General features: G+C 42.1%; 1 protein-coding gene and 1 pseudogene across 1 annotated transcript; both read left to right on the top strand.

Moving 5' to 3' along the window:
- The window catches only part of LOC117459436 (zinc finger protein 850-like), a 69,061-nt pseudogene that overhangs the window by 17,436 nt on the left and 35,964 nt on the right, over positions 1–15,661 (top strand).
- LOC117459514 (zona pellucida sperm-binding protein 3-like) lies at positions 3,786–7,246 on the top strand. Its single transcript, XM_034100326.2, has 10 exons — positions 3,786–4,204; positions 4,279–4,394; positions 4,486–4,589; positions 4,669–4,843; positions 5,887–6,004; positions 6,075–6,157; positions 6,238–6,398; positions 6,550–6,705; positions 6,824–6,937; positions 7,021–7,246. Exons 1-10 carry the CDS (start codon positions 3,842–3,844, stop codon positions 7,227–7,229), a joined length of 1,599 nt encoding a protein of 532 aa, XP_033956217.1. The 5' UTR covers positions 3,786–3,841; the 3' UTR covers positions 7,230–7,246.

Here is a 15,661-nt window from a genome sequence, read left to right as displayed (position 1 = left end):
ACCATCAAAGTATTGTTCTATACCTATACAATCTTTATAAATACTCTGAACTTTGCTCTACTAATTTCACATTGCGACCCATAGCTTCTTTGTTGTAAATCAGTCATTCATTCTCAGGTTTCCAGTGAGTCCACATGGTTGAAATAAGACTTATACAGAAATGTTCTTTCTGCACACAATTACACACACAACATAACATTGTTTGTGCTTGCTAATTGGAGCGTTGTTTGTTGTTATTAGGGTCTGAGACCTAGGTCGGCGAAGACCCTATTGAAATTGGAAAAATCGGTCGCACGGCGACCGATAAACCTGCCAAAAACAGGGAAAACGACCGACAAAAGCGCAGAAAATGTTCGTAAATAATGACGGCTGATAGGCCGCGTGAGCCCAGTCACGTGGGCGGAGCCAAGTGATTCCAAGTGAAATCTGAAATCTCAACGTATGCCATTTCCATGGAAACGCATCCCTCGCCAAAAAATCCGATGTTGTTGTAAGTCAATGTAAAATTGTCCAAACAGCACCAGACTTCAGACTATCATTAATGGTCCGGCCCTCAACAGCTCTACGTGAAATCGGAAATCTCAACGTATGCCGTTTCCATGGCAACGCATCCCCCGCCAAAAAAACCGATGTTGTTGTAAGTCAATGGAAAATTGTCCAAACAGCACCAGACTTCAGACTATCATCAATGGTCCGGCCCTCAACAGCTCTATGTCAATTATGGGATGTCATCATATGCCGTTTCCATGGCAACGCATCCCTCGCCGTGAAACACGGTGTTGTCCTAAGTCAATGGAAAATCATCCAAACAGCACCAGATTTCATATGATGGCTAATGGTCCGGCCCTCAATAGCTCTACGTGAAATCTGAAATCTCAGCATTTGTCGTTTCCATGGCAACGCTTCCCTCGCCATAAAACACGGTGTTGTCCTAATTCAATGGAAAATCATCCAAACAGCACCAGACTTCAGACTATCATTAATGGTCCGGCCCTCAACAGCTCTACGTGAAATCTGAAATCTCAACGTATGCCGTTTCCATGGCAACGCATCCCCCGCCAAAAAATTCGATGTTGTTGTAAGTAAATGGAAAATTGTCCAAACAGCACCAGACTTCAGACTATCATTAATGGTCCGGCCCTCAACAGCTCTAGGTGAAATCTGAAATCTCATTATTTGTCGTTTCCATGGCAACGCTTCCCACGCCATAAAACACGGTGTTGTCCTAATTCAATGGAAAAGGTTCCAAACGGCACCAAACTTCAGACTATCATTAAAGGTTCCGCCCTCAACAGCTCTATGTCAATTATGGGATGTCCTCATATGCCGTTGCCATGGCAACGCGTCCCTCGCCATAAACGACGGTGTCGCTGTAAATCCAATGGACACGGTCCCATCGTCTCCCAATCTTCACTTTTATATCACCGGTCCATGCCTCAACAGCTCCAAGTGAAATCTGAAATCTCACTGTATGCCGTTTCCATGGCAACGCGTCCCTCGCCGTGAAACACGGTGTTGTCCTAATTCAATGGAAAATTATCCAAACAACACCAGATTTCATATGATGGCTAATGGTCCGGCCCTCAACAGCTCTACGTGAAATCTGAAATCTCACCATTTGTCGTTTCCATGGCAACGCTTCCCTCGCGATAAAACACGGTGTTGTCCTAATTCAATGGAAAAGGTTCCAAACGGCACCAGACTTCAGATGATGACTAATGGTCCGGCCCTCAGCAGCTCTACGTGAAATCTGAAATCTCACCATTTGTCGTTTCCATGGCAACGCGTCCCTCGCCATAAAACATGTTATTATCCTAATTCAATGGAAAAGGTTCCAAACGGCACCAGACTTCAGATGATGACTAATGGTCCGGCCGTCAGCAGCTCCACGTGAAATCTGAAATCTCACCATTTGTCGTTTCCATGCGCGGCGGTCACTCGTGCATACCGCAGGGTGTTTTCCGCTCATCCATCACGGTGTCTGTGCACATCCTGTGCGTCACACCCTCCTAATGAGGCGCTGATCACAGGGAAAGCACTCCGGTTCATGTTTACTGGTCCTGAGTTGAAATTGTCACTTCTTTTATTGTCATCTCTGCTTATACCTGTTCCCCTGACTCTTACCAGTCAGCCAAGAGGCTGGTTTGTGATGTTTGACATGGGAAAAGTGCACGTATAAAGAGACATCCCTGAACTGTCTCCCAACAGTTTAATTTCCCTCGCCATAAAACACGGTGTTGTCCTAATTCAATGGAAAATCATCCAAACACCACCAGACTTCATATGATGGCTCCTAGTCCGGCCCTCAACAGCACTATATAATACAATACTTTCTTTTAGTTTTAACTGCATGGATGGATTTTTGTATGACATGTCTTGTGTTTTAAACAAAAGATCAAATTAGATCGAATGTTATTTATGTAGCCCAAAATCAAAAGTTATATATTTGTCCCTGCGGGATTTACAGTTTGTACAGATCAACAAAACATGGATGACAGATTAAAAACATAATTAAATGACACCATAGACAACCATAATAATGTGATGTGTACAAATTAAGGATCCAGGGGGATGTCAAAATTAGTGATGTTACGTATTGTGCAGAGGCTTCGGAGCGTGTGTCGAGTAATCCCCGAAGCTTTTTGTGAAGCATGTATCGAGGCTTGTATCGTTTTGGGCCAGTGACGTCATCGATGACAAACGAAGCCTCTCTGCCTGTCGATACCACGTGACTGCTTCACGAAGCGATTCAGATCGGTTGAACCGTTGAACCCATGGATGGTTGAACCACAGTGCTGATATTACCCATGCCATGGATGTATTTATAAGAACCATATTACCCCTCCTGTACCCGGGCCCCGTGACACAATGGAATTAAGAGAGCTCAGACCCTCACTTATATAGAGGTCAGAACATGTCATAAGTATAAATAGATACAAGCCTAAATAAATGTAGGAATAAAAACATGAATAAATATGTTGCAGTGTTTTCAGTGAGATTCAGCGTGTGTGCTGTGGCTCAGCTGGAAAGCAATTGACTCCTGACCGCAGGGTCCCTGGTTCAACGACTGAACAATACGTCTTTTTTGTTGTTTATAAAAGCTACAGCTAAATGAGATAATGTAGTTAATAAATGTATTCTGTGATATGGTTTAACCTTTCTCAGGCTACAACATGGTTACGTTTAAGAATATTATTAAGGAATACAAATCTCTCTTTGCAATGTTTACCAGCCTCCTTAGGCTTTTCAATCACAATCATTCAACTGGAATAAAAACAATATTGTTAACATGAAAATATGATTTCATGTTCGTTGTTTAGAGTTATTCTAAGGCTTTACTCAATGGGAACTCGGTATGAGATGAGCACACTGTGGAGATGTCCAATCTGCCTGTTTTACACACTTTGACCAACAGGGGGGTTTGTGTTCAAATGAAGCCTCATGAGATGAACCCTTTTGGGAACCAATTGGCTGGAAAGCTTCAAAGCTTCATAAGGCTTCATCTCGCCATCACTAGTCAAAATGCTTCCTGCATGGTTTTCATGAACTGCAACACTAACATTTTATTTAAAATCCAAAGTAACAAGCAATGAAGCAAATATATGCACATTTTAAACATGTGAAAACGCCCTTCACCTCTCTCCCAATCAGCCTCATGTATTGAGTTCAGAGTGTGCAGCCAATTAAGCTGATGCGTGTCTGATTGGACGCAGGTGTGCTGCTCTGATGAGGATAATGATCGGCTAGAGTTTAAAAAAGCTCCACCGCTCACCTTGAACCATAGGCCTACTGTGAGTCAGTCAGGAAGACAGAGAGCAGCTTCCTGTTATCAGTTTCACTTATGGAGGCCTTTCATTGTCAGGTTATCCTCCTTGTAGGACTCTGTGTTAGCTCCTCTTTTGCTTTCCCGTCCACACAAGATGCTTCGTTTCAGAGCCTTGCGAACACAGGCAGGTCAGAAATCGGGCAGCTGAAGTCTCCGGCTGAGGAACCGCAGCAGGTGAATACCATCAGAGTGACCTGTCATCCAGACTCATTGGAGATTGTTATCAAAGCCGATATGTTTGCGGTTGGAGCTCCTGTTGATGGTGACGAGATACGCCTTGGAGTAGAGACCAACAACCAGTACTGCAGAGCTACAGCGTCTTCAGCAGATGAGTACAGTATCAGTGTTGGACTTGTGGAGTGCGGCACCAGACACTGGGTAACTTTAAATATATTTCATTTCAAATCTGATTCATTAAAGCTTCTAGTTTTAAACACGTCTACTCTCCACAGGTAACTGAGGACTCTCTGATCTACACAAACCTCCTCATATACTCTCCTGAGGCTTCTCCATATGGTGTTGTTCGAATGGAGGAGGCTATAATTCCACTTGAATGTCATTACGAAAGGTCTTTGTCTCTTTTTGTTTTTAAAGCTCACATTGTAAAAATCTTTGAATGATGTCTGTCTTTTTTTAAATGCATTTTTTCTGTTTCTTAGGAAGTACAGTTTGTCCAGTTCTTCACTCATGCCTACCTGGATCCCCTTCATGTCGACCCAGGCTGCAGTGGAAATGTTGCAGTTTAACTTGAGAATCATGACAAGTGGGTTTTGATAATTATCTCATGTTATGAGTTGTCATGGCTCTATTTGCACTTAGTACTTTTTTCTGTCCATGTGCAGGTGACTGGCAGTACAAAAGAGGCTCTAATGTGTTTCATCTCGGTGAGCCCATCAGCATCGAGGCCTCTGTCAGAATTGGGCATCACGTGGCGCTCCGAGTGTTTGTGAGCAGCTGCGTGGCTACACTGAGCCCTGACATGCACTCCAGCCCCAGGCATGCCTTCATTGAAAATGGGTAAGGCTGCAAATTGCTAAATGGCAAAAAGTAAATTCTTTTTCTGACCCTAGAGGGAGCTGTTTAATGTGTAAGGCTCTTCAAGTGGTTTAATTCAGACACGAGCAATGCTGACTCGAGTGACAGGTTAATAAAAGATCAGTCCTTTAGTGTCGTCTTCAAGTTAGCTAAGGCTAGCTGCAGTTTGCTTTTAATCTTTGGTATTCTAGTTCTTCCTTTCTGTGCCACAATTGGCAAAGGCACAGGTCAGATTTGTGCAGTTCTGACTCTAAAGAACTACTTCCAGAACTTGCCAATAGAGAGGCGAAGTCCCGGCCATCTACTTTCGACCCATGGGACCTTATTTCGGGAAAAATTGCGTATTGAAGTCAATGGAGAGAGAAAGATTATCTTTCAACCCCGTTTGAATTGTGCAATGAATTACACATATGACGTTTGTTAATCTTAAAAAATAATTTCCATGTCAAAAAAGTCAGTTTGTAGTAAAACTGTTGAGACTATGAAATATACGCAACTAGAAAGACTACGAGTCCTGGTCACGCATGCTGGCTCTTAGGAATCAACTAACTCCCCTGTGTGTATGTACAGCTCTCAACATGCCCAGACTTTGAGTGATTTTCAGCTCTTTTAATCATTCTGAAAGGAAGAAATGAAATGTGCCAACGTGACGGCCGTCTTGGTCTGTGACGCGAGAGGTAGTTCATTGAGCGGTTTCACACAAAAAAAAATGTTACTTCACATTTTTATGACACACTTTTATTTTTTGACTTGCAAAATTATCTTTTAAATTGACAAACGTCTATGTGTAATTCGTGGCATAATTCAAACGGGATCGAAAGATCATCTTTCTCTCTCCATTGACTTCAATACATACTTTTTAGAAATAAGGTCCCATGGGGGTCCCCCGGAAAGGGAGAGACTTCGCCTCTCGATATGACTAGAAATGTTAGCGGTGGAGTTGCATTGTGGGTAATGTAGACTCTTGTTATAGTAGTCAATGAGTGCTAATTTAGTGTTGCACTTTTTGTTTTTCCTCATCATAGGTGCTTTGTTGACTCTCAGCTTCCAGGCTCAAGGTCTCAATTCTTAGCCAGGACACAGGATGACAAGCTCCACATGTCCATTGATGCCTTCAGATTTTATAATGAGGACAGAGGGGAGGTGAGGCTCTATTAAATTGCCTTAAACATGATTGTGTGTGCATGTTTCCCAACACCTCCTTTTCTCATAGCTCTACATCACATGTCACCTGTATGCTGTTCCAATAAATAGCACAGATGCAACAACCAAGGCGTGCACCTTTGTGAATGGAATGTAAGTGAGATCCAGTCTAAAATATGTGAAATTACACACAAAAAACAAAGTATTGGTGCTGAATGTTTTTTATTTATCAGATGGCAGTCCGCTGATGGTAATGACTACTTTTGTGGGCAATGCAAAAGACCAATTGGAGTTGAGCAAACTCCCAGCAGCCCGAGCAAGTTTAGGCCTCGAGGGTTTGTGAAGCCAGAAGAGCGTGAACCCCTCTGGAGGAGTGGACTGAAGACCAGTACAGGTGGGGAGCTTGTAGAAACTTGTATGATGAATATTGGCTTCAGAATAGATGTCGTCATAATGATCAATTGTGACACATGTTTTGGCATAGGTTTTAGACGTGATGATGGCTGGGTAACTGAATTAACATGCATTGTGCTGGTTTGTGTTAGTGTGGGAACATCAGGCCAGAGTGGGACCGATGATGGTCTTGCCAGCCAAGCAGAAAAGCCGACCCATACCTGCAGAGGAGCCTTCTTCCATTCGTGATCATATCAGCAGATCTACAATGTATGGCAGCCAGTGGAGGAGTGGAATAAACAGAGTTGGTAAGTCAATGCCGGTATTGAATTATTCTTTGTTCATTTGAAGCCTTTAACAATCTCTAAATTAAGATTAAAATGGCCCATAATGAAATCTTAATGTTGAATTGTTTTTCTGTCAAAGATCAGAGGAAAGGACTGCTTCCTGATTCATCATCGACCCAAAACCAGGTGGACGTTGTGACTTTAGCTTCTGAGCAGAATAAAGACGAAGAAGACAAAAGTGGAACAGAAAAAGGTAAAATGTGAAATGTCTTAACTCTTTTTTTTTAAATGGCACTCTGCAATGCACCTTTTACATTAACACTTCTACGACTACAGATGAAGATGCTGAGGAAGTTCCTGAACTTCTAGAAAAAACCTCTCCTGAGGCCCACCTGCAGCCGAAGGCAGCGGTGCTGAACAGTACCAACACAGCGGCGCTCGATGAAGTCCTCCCAACTGCTGCTGTTAATGTGGCTGTGCCCCCACTGTCCAACACCACTGCAACAGAATCTGACCTTTCTGAAACAATGGACCGAAAGAGATAATAAATGATTCAAACTTTCATTTGTTTGCTTTTTAATGTTGCAATACACAAGGAAAACTGATGACCTGCTCACAGCTAAAAACAATTAAATGCAAACAATTGTTTCCTATGAGCAAAAGTATTCCATATAACGGTAAACATTTAGGAGTGGACTCAAAATTGTAATTTGTCTTTTCTTGGGCTTGTCTGCTAGAAACGGTACTAAACCATGGCATTTATTTTATGGGGTGTCATTTGCTTTAGTTGTAACGGCTGTATAAAGGTGATGTATTGGAGGTCAGCCAGTTTATATTTGAACTTCAGTTGCTGCAACAAAGCCTTTGTACATGAGTAGCCTCTTTAAAAGGGTATTTACCATGGGCTCCTGGCAATATAATGACCTTCACATTAAGATATAAACATGGTCTCATAACTTTGTGTCCATTGGGTTTTCTGACTGGAGACTGCATTCTACTAGGGTAGTCAATATGTTTTAGAGGTACAATTAGATTGTTTACAAAGCCTTGAGTTGTTACTTTAGCTTAGCAAATGTATTCACTCCTGTTTTTGAGGACTGATTTAAAAAAAAAAAAAAAAAAGTGACACTATGAATTTTTAGATAAGTATAGTTACAGATGCCATTATTTCAAGGCATCTGGGGGAAAAAACTGAAGCAAGACTTGACTCAATGCTATTCATGACATCACACATTTGTTTTTAGACTAAAATGCCTTGTGGAAGATGTAACTTCCTGGGATGTATTTTGGTCCCTGCAACAAAGTGCCTGTTGGGACTCAAAGCCAGAAACCAGTGAAGCTGTAAATGTCACAGGGAAAACAGTAAATGCAGTCTGACAAACCATGAAACCAAGCATTGTTGAGCCCTGAAATCTGATTTGGAGTGGTGAAACAGTGCTACTGTACTTCTGAATACCTTTTCGATTACTTTATAACTGAGCATATTCTTTCAGCTTCATGTACAGTTCTGATGCAGTCTCCCAGTTCTCTGGCTTCTGCAGGTCATTGCGCTCCATAGCAAAGTCCAAGTACTCCTGCATGTGTTGGTCCCCACATGGAGCTATAGACAGGCTTGTCTCAGGAACAGCATCCAATTCTGCCTGTTCAATCTCAAATCCACAGTCCCTGGAGCCAAATCTATGTTAAATAGAAGACAATAGTATTCATTTACATTTAAGATAAAAACAGACAAAGAAGTATCAATCCATCACCAATGTAATACCTGTGTGGCAAGTAGTACAGTTCATTGGGCACTCCTCCTGGACATGATGCTGTTCTGGAAGGGCGAATCCTGTGACTGTTCCACAGTCTCACACACTCATCCAAGTCCTTCTGAATAACATCAACGAAGCAGAATCTCAGAAGGCACTGATGCTCGTGACTCCCGTTGAAGTGTCCAGCATCTCGGAGGTCTGCAAATAGCTCCATCCAGAACTGAGACCTAAAGAAATTAATATTTTCAAGTGAATTATTAAGCAATAGGCTATACAACAATTCTACAAATTACATTAAAAGGTTACCAGTAAAATCAACAACAAATCATTGAGTGTCTATTTAATCATTTATTTGCTTCACAACCTATAGTGCCTAGATTCCCTCAGGGGCCGCTGTTCAATCCAAAACCCACGCTTAGATGTTCACAGTTTCTAACTTTATTTCGGCCAAAAATAAGTTCTAAAGAAAGGCCTTGTATAGTCTGGGTCATAGACTACAGGCTATATATTATATCTATTATAATAAAAACTGATACACTTTAGCTAAGCAAATGTTGTTTGTCTGACAGTGTTGGCAAGTAATAGATAATCATGATAGACACTTACCTTCCCTTTTATGGACCACCAGGACTCAATACGCTGATTAGTCATGGATGTGCCATACATGTGGCTGGACGCTCCAGAGTAGTAGTAGCACTGAATTGCAGCCATAATTCCGTTCTCCGTGCCACAATCAGTCCGCAGCCTCATGGGGATGACACCGAGGTTTCGCACACATTTGAGGAAATATTGAGCGATAACTCTTGGGTTATTGTTTGTTGGACCACATTCAAGCCATACTACTTTACGTGAAAATTCATCTATGCATCCTGAAAGGGCCACACCGAATGGCTTAAGTTTGTCATAACCGTCAGCATGCCACATATAGTTCGGTCCCATTGAGTGGTAGGTTCTCCTTATAAACCTTCTGCGAGATCTCCTCTCGCAGCCTCGAGGGTTAAGCTCCCGGAGCAAATTCACAACATCATCTCTCTTCACTCGAAGACTGTACTTTTGTTTTAATACCTGCCACATTGTTCGGTATCCAAACAATTGTCCAGGTCCACGAAGTTCAAACCTGATGGCGTTAATTACAGCGATTTGAGAGGAATAACCCTTTCTGCGGTAAAACCCGGCTTGATTCAGTTTGCTTTTAAGAGTCCGCAAACTGATTTTTACACCGTGAAAGGTAGACAATAAATATGTCCACGATTACAGCATACGAGTGACCTTCATTCAAATATTTCCCGCAACGATGCAAGATATCTGGTCCTTCTGTCTGGTCCGTGTCCTCCACTCCAGAGATTGTCCACAAGATGAGCAAAAAGGTGTCACTTGTCCCAGGTTGTTTCTACAAAACGGACAAAACATGTTTACCGAACGTAAACACACTCGTACCTATGGTCTTTCCGCCAAAACAAATTAAATTTGAGCCGTCACGTCACTTCCGGTATGATGGACATTCCCTTTCCGCTTTGATTCTGGTTTGTAAAAGTGTTTCGTCAAATGTTAATGTGTTTCGGGAATTGTTAAAGTGTTTCAGGAAATGTTAAAGTGTTTCACATTTTGTTAATTTGTTTTTGTTAATGTTAAATAGTTTTGTCCTTGGTAAAAGTGTTTTAGAAAATGTAAATTTGTTTTTAGCTTTGTAAAAGTATTTTGCATCTTGTTAATTTGTTTTCGTTAATGTTAAAATTGTTTTCCTTGGTAAAAGTGTTTTTGCTAATGTAATTTTGTTTTATAAAATGTAAATTTGTCTCAAGCTTTGTTAAAGTGTTTCACACTTTGTAATTGTCCATTGCACTTCCCAGCCACCGTAGGTTAAAGAGTTGGAATGATGTGGTGATTCATACTCATGTACAGTAGGTGGCGGTATGCACCTTAAGTTGTTTGCAATCCGCCAAAAACAAGAGAAGAAGAAGAAGAAGAAGAAGAAGAAGAAGAAGAAGAAGAAGAAGAATGTGATGTTTCTTGTGAAACAGAAGAGCTAAATAAATGCAACGACCTCCCAAGAAGAGCTCGCCTCTCTCCAGTCATTCCGATAAAGTGGGTTATTGACCCCGAAGCGTGTTGCTTCTGCCCTGGGAGACGACAGAGTCATCCCCCACCTGTTTCCTACGGTCTGGGAGCCGACAGGAAAGTTCAACATGTGCTTAAGATAAGAAGTGCCTTTATACATCCACCATAGGGGAATTACAATTTTACGCAGCAGCACAAGGTAATGAAGTTATTAAATTAAATATTTCCATAAATATCTATACATCCAAAACAGAATATAATGTGTAGCCCGGGTGTACATAGCATTGTTAGCTACGGACACCCGGGTGTGAATAGCATTGTTAGCTACGGACACCCGGGTGTAAATCACAGAGGCGAAGTCCTTCCACGACGCTGAAGTTGGCTTCCGATTCAGAGCATCCGATTCGGCAGTTAAGGGGAAAGTTAAAGGGGAAAGGAAACACCAATTACAGTTATAATATTCCGGTAGTTTATTCATTTTACAATGGATATTGATCGTAATATTTATTGTATATGATATTACTCGCCAAAAGAAAATTAATTATCCGCCGGCCGGGTGGGGAATTCCGGGACCAGGCCGCCGCCATTAGGGGAGTCCCAAATGGTGACGTCACTGGCTGTGTTTTCGCTCCACCAAAAGTCAACACAACGTAGCAGATATGGCAGCGATGGAGGAATTTTGCAATGAGATCGACGTTTTGAACGATGAATTTGACTATTCGTCGGGAGATGACATTGATGTGGAAGCATCTACAGTTACCAGGCATCCCATGGCCTATGCTTATGAACCGATTCGGTCGAATAGAGTGGCATACGATCCGGAATAAAAAAATTAAAAAAACACAATGCTAACAGTGAGCCTCTGAATTAGCCCCGAGCGAAAATGCTAACCTATTACTGCACCGATAGCTCCCTTATTACTTATCCTAGCCGCACATCCAACCAGTGGCGTAGTCAGGAATTATTGTGTGGGTGGGCCTGGAGAAATGTAGGTGGGCCAGGGGGAGACATATTAAGCGTGGGGTCTGAGCTGAAACTTCATTAATGATTTTTAATGCACTAATAGAACATAAGCATAAATTAGCAGTGAAAACAAAAAACATAGGCACGGCGGCCTCAGAATGTGTGTAAAACTGACATCCACATAGGGATGGGTATCGTTAAGGCTTTAACGGTACTACTACTTTTATCGATAGCGCTTATGCTTATGCTCCAGGTTCGGTACCAACCACATCATAAAGTACGCGGACGATACAGCAGTGGTGGGACTCATCAGGGACAACAAGAAACAGGCCTACAGGGAGGAGGTGAAACATCTGACAGACTGGTGTAACACCAACAACCTGATCCTGAATGTCGATAAAACAAAAGAGATCATTGTCGACTTCAGGAACAAAAAGCACCGTCACCCACCACTCCACATCAACGGCACAGCAGTGAAGACTACAGCCAGCACCAAGTTCCTGGGGTGCATATCACGAGCAGTCTGACCTGGTCCACTCACACTACATCACAATTTAAGAAGGCACAGCAGCGCCTACACTTCCTGCACAGCTCCCCCCTCCCATCCTCACCACGTTCTACAGAGGAACCATAGAGAGCGTGCTGACCAGCGGCATCTCCATCTGGTCGAGAGACTGCAACGCCAAAGACTGGAAGTGTCTGCAGAGAGTGGTCAGGACAGCAGAGAAGATCATCGGAGTTTCTCTCCCTCCCATCAGAGACTCAGAAACGCTGCCTTACAAAAGCCCAGAACATTTTAAAGACCCCACTCATCCTCACATGCTCTGTTCTCCCTGCTGCCCTCCGGCAAGAGGTTCCACAGCATTAAGAGCAGAACAGCCAGATTCTGCAATACCTTTTCCCCCAAGCCATCAGACTGCTGAACAGCAAGCAGACCAGTAACATAAAGATTACATTGCGCTGTGTAAAGAGCACATATTTGTTATATAGTATGTCTATTTTATTTATATGTATAGTAAGTCTTTATATTTTAAATGCACACTTTATCTTTAATTTGATCAGCACCACGTCACTATTATTTATTTATATGTACAATTTTAGCAAGTTTTTATATTGTCCTGTTCCTGTAAGCCAGTACAACGAAATTTCGTTGTAATAGTACACTCTGTGTCTCGTTGAAATGACAATAAAGTATGTCTATCTATGTCTTATCGATCCGGTCCTTTAACATTACTTTTATCGGTTCTTTTGGAGAAAAAAATAAGGTCAACTAACTAAACAAATTGTGAACAAAACTAACATTGCTTTTTATTTAAATTAAATACATAATATTTCACATCAAAAGAAACAAAAATGTTTTAACAAATCGTATTAAATAATGTGATGACAGAACTGTAAACAGAATAGCTGAAACTTTAACAAACTAAATAACTCAGTTACCTCTAATCATTAACCCATGTATGTATAATGTAGTTAGCTCCGTGTGTTGCTGCTAGCATACAGAACACCTGACGTGGAAACGTTACTCGTGGACGGGGCTACAGAGCTGCTAGAAAGACAGTCCAACCCGGTGCATTCCTCCGTCTGGATGTGGAGCACTTTTGCTAAATGTTTAGACACATTGCTCGTGTTACCGCCCTTACATGCTAAACTCTTATTCCACTTTTGGTAACGAGTATTGTCCCCATCGACACGGCTATAGTTTAACCACAGCTCGGAGCGCGTTCTCTCCGCCATCTCCTCCGTGTGTGTGTTGCTGCATGTAGCAGCTGCGTGTGTGTAAACTGCCCGCCCCCTCGCACACAGACGGGGGATAGATCTCTTAAACGGAGTTGGCGACACTTAAACTGCAATGTAATGTTTGTGTAGCAATAATACATACAACATATATCGGGGGCACATGTTGTTTATCCTTGACAGTCGCACAGTGGGCACACACTGAGTGTTTTCATATTCAGCAAATGTGTACACGCTAAACTGCAGACCTCAAGAAGAAATAATACTTTCATTCACTCACGGCAAAAGTTACTTTACTTACTATAAAAACTCAGGTAAAAAAATGCACTCCCTATTCCATTGTCATGAAGGTGGAATCTAACTATATCCAGAATAAGTTTTATTGGATCCAGGCTAGATGCTGTAAAGTTGGGCATTTTAACATGGGGGTCTATGGGAATTGCTCCTTTTTGCATCCATCCCCTGTCGGCCACTAGATGAACTGCAGTTTGTGGCACTTCCTTCTGGGCTTCCCGGCTCTGCGCTATGAAGCGCTGATTGGCTGTGGGTGGGCCAGACGTGCATGTGGGTGGGCCCAGGCCCACCCGGGCCCACCCACAGCTACGCAGCTGCATCCAACACATCGTTTATGATCGCAAGGAGACACAGAATCTAACGGTGCCCACCTCAACACTGAAAGATACAAACTCGCGAGGTTATCCACAAAAACGTACATCAAAACAAGTGGCGCTAGGTACTAACATACGCCAGGCTAAGGGCTTACCTTCCTCATTGTCTGGTCTAAACTGGTCTTCAATGGCATTACAACGATAAAAACGATGATGTAGTTAATCCATAGGTTAATATACAATGGGGCTGTGTCCCCTTTGAAATGTTCTGATAATCTATAAGCAATACAACTGCAATTCCGTTATCTGCTGTCCGCTCTGTGCTCCGTGCGCTCTGGGTCCTGCAATACCATCCATCAATAGCAATACTAGCCTTTTTAGGGCTGTTTTCGACAGATGAGCGTGTGTATGCCAGTTTAATTAGTTGAGCTATAGAACACCCCCAATTCTCTATTGTGCGTCATAATAATAGCTACCATTTAGTTTGGACGCGATTGCGTTAATTAATAAGGTCACACTGTGTCAGTAAATACATGTGTGAGCTAGTAATCTGGTAGTGCTGAAATTTACCTCTCTCTCGGCAGCTGAAGCAACTCGTTTGGTGGCTCGAACTTCACGTTTGTTGACACTGTCATTGTCTTGCGCGGCCGACGTGCTGGGACGGTCGGTGTTCCCGACTGCATACGTTGAGAAATCGAATATTGTGGGAACAGATCCTGGCTTCAAATCCAATGTTTTGTATTGAACCAGGCATCCAGACTGGACTTTGAGCAGCTTCTCATCCTTTAGTGGCAGCCTATGGAAATGTACTTCTTCCTTCTTTGTATAAAATCCATTTGTGCAGCCTGGGGCAATACAATAAACTCCTGACGACGACCGTTTTCTTGTAATGTAAACTACTGGTGCATTGCACGCCATGTTGTTTGTTATTGAGCTTTGGCCCAGGAAGCCGCACCCAATCAGTGGAAGCGCCCATGGTCATTAGGCACGTATTTCAAAAAGTAAATTTGCGTATCTCGATCGTTTACATTGGAAATAGACTAGATAAATACATTTCCTAATGGTAATATTGTCGCATGGAAAGCAGTTTGAAAAGTGTTTCCATTTCCCTTTAAGGGACATTTAATGTACAGCGCTGAGCGAACAATCCTCCGTGTTTGAACCTCTTCAATAGCTGCAAAGCCGATTTATCACTGCGGTCAAGCCAGCCGTCTTTCACTTTTGCGTGGTCAAACCAGCCGCCCCTGTATTTCGAGTACGCGAATAGTTACAGGTTTACGGTAATGCAAAAAAACAACCCTGGGAAGCTGGACGTTTCGTATGTGCAGGATCACTTCCGGTGAGAATTTCAAAGTATAGGATGGCATGTGGTTCATTTATATTAATTGCGATTGAGGAACAGGGTAATTTATGAGAATAATGTTAGGATTTATTGCTTCATAAACTTGTTGCACAAATACTATGAACTACTTTTATTGTGTACTTTTTGAGTAATTTGAGTTTCAAAGTCCTCTCTGGAGAACAAGAAGGAGCATTTTTGTCAACTTTGCTGTGGGATAAAAAAACATTTCCTCCATAAGTAGTTTATGAAACTGCCATGTCTGTACTTAGTACTTCTAGGACTACTTGCACAAATAATATGAACTACTTTTACTGTGTACTTTTTGAGTAATTTGAGTTTCAAAGTCCTCTCTGGAGAACAAGAATGAGCATTTTCATCAACTTTGATGTGGGATAAAAAACATGTCTTCCATAAGTAGATTATGAAACTGCCATATTTGTACTTAGTACTTCTAGGACTACTTGCATACATAATATGAACTACTTTTACTGTGTACTTTTTGAGTAATTTGAGTT

Source organism: Pseudochaenichthys georgianus, chromosome 15 (assembly GCF_902827115.2).
Source record: "Pseudochaenichthys georgianus chromosome 15, fPseGeo1.2, whole genome shotgun sequence".
Lineage (NCBI taxonomy): Eukaryota > Metazoa > Chordata > Actinopteri > Perciformes > Channichthyidae > Pseudochaenichthys > Pseudochaenichthys georgianus.
This window is presented reverse-complemented; position numbering and strand designations above follow the sequence as displayed.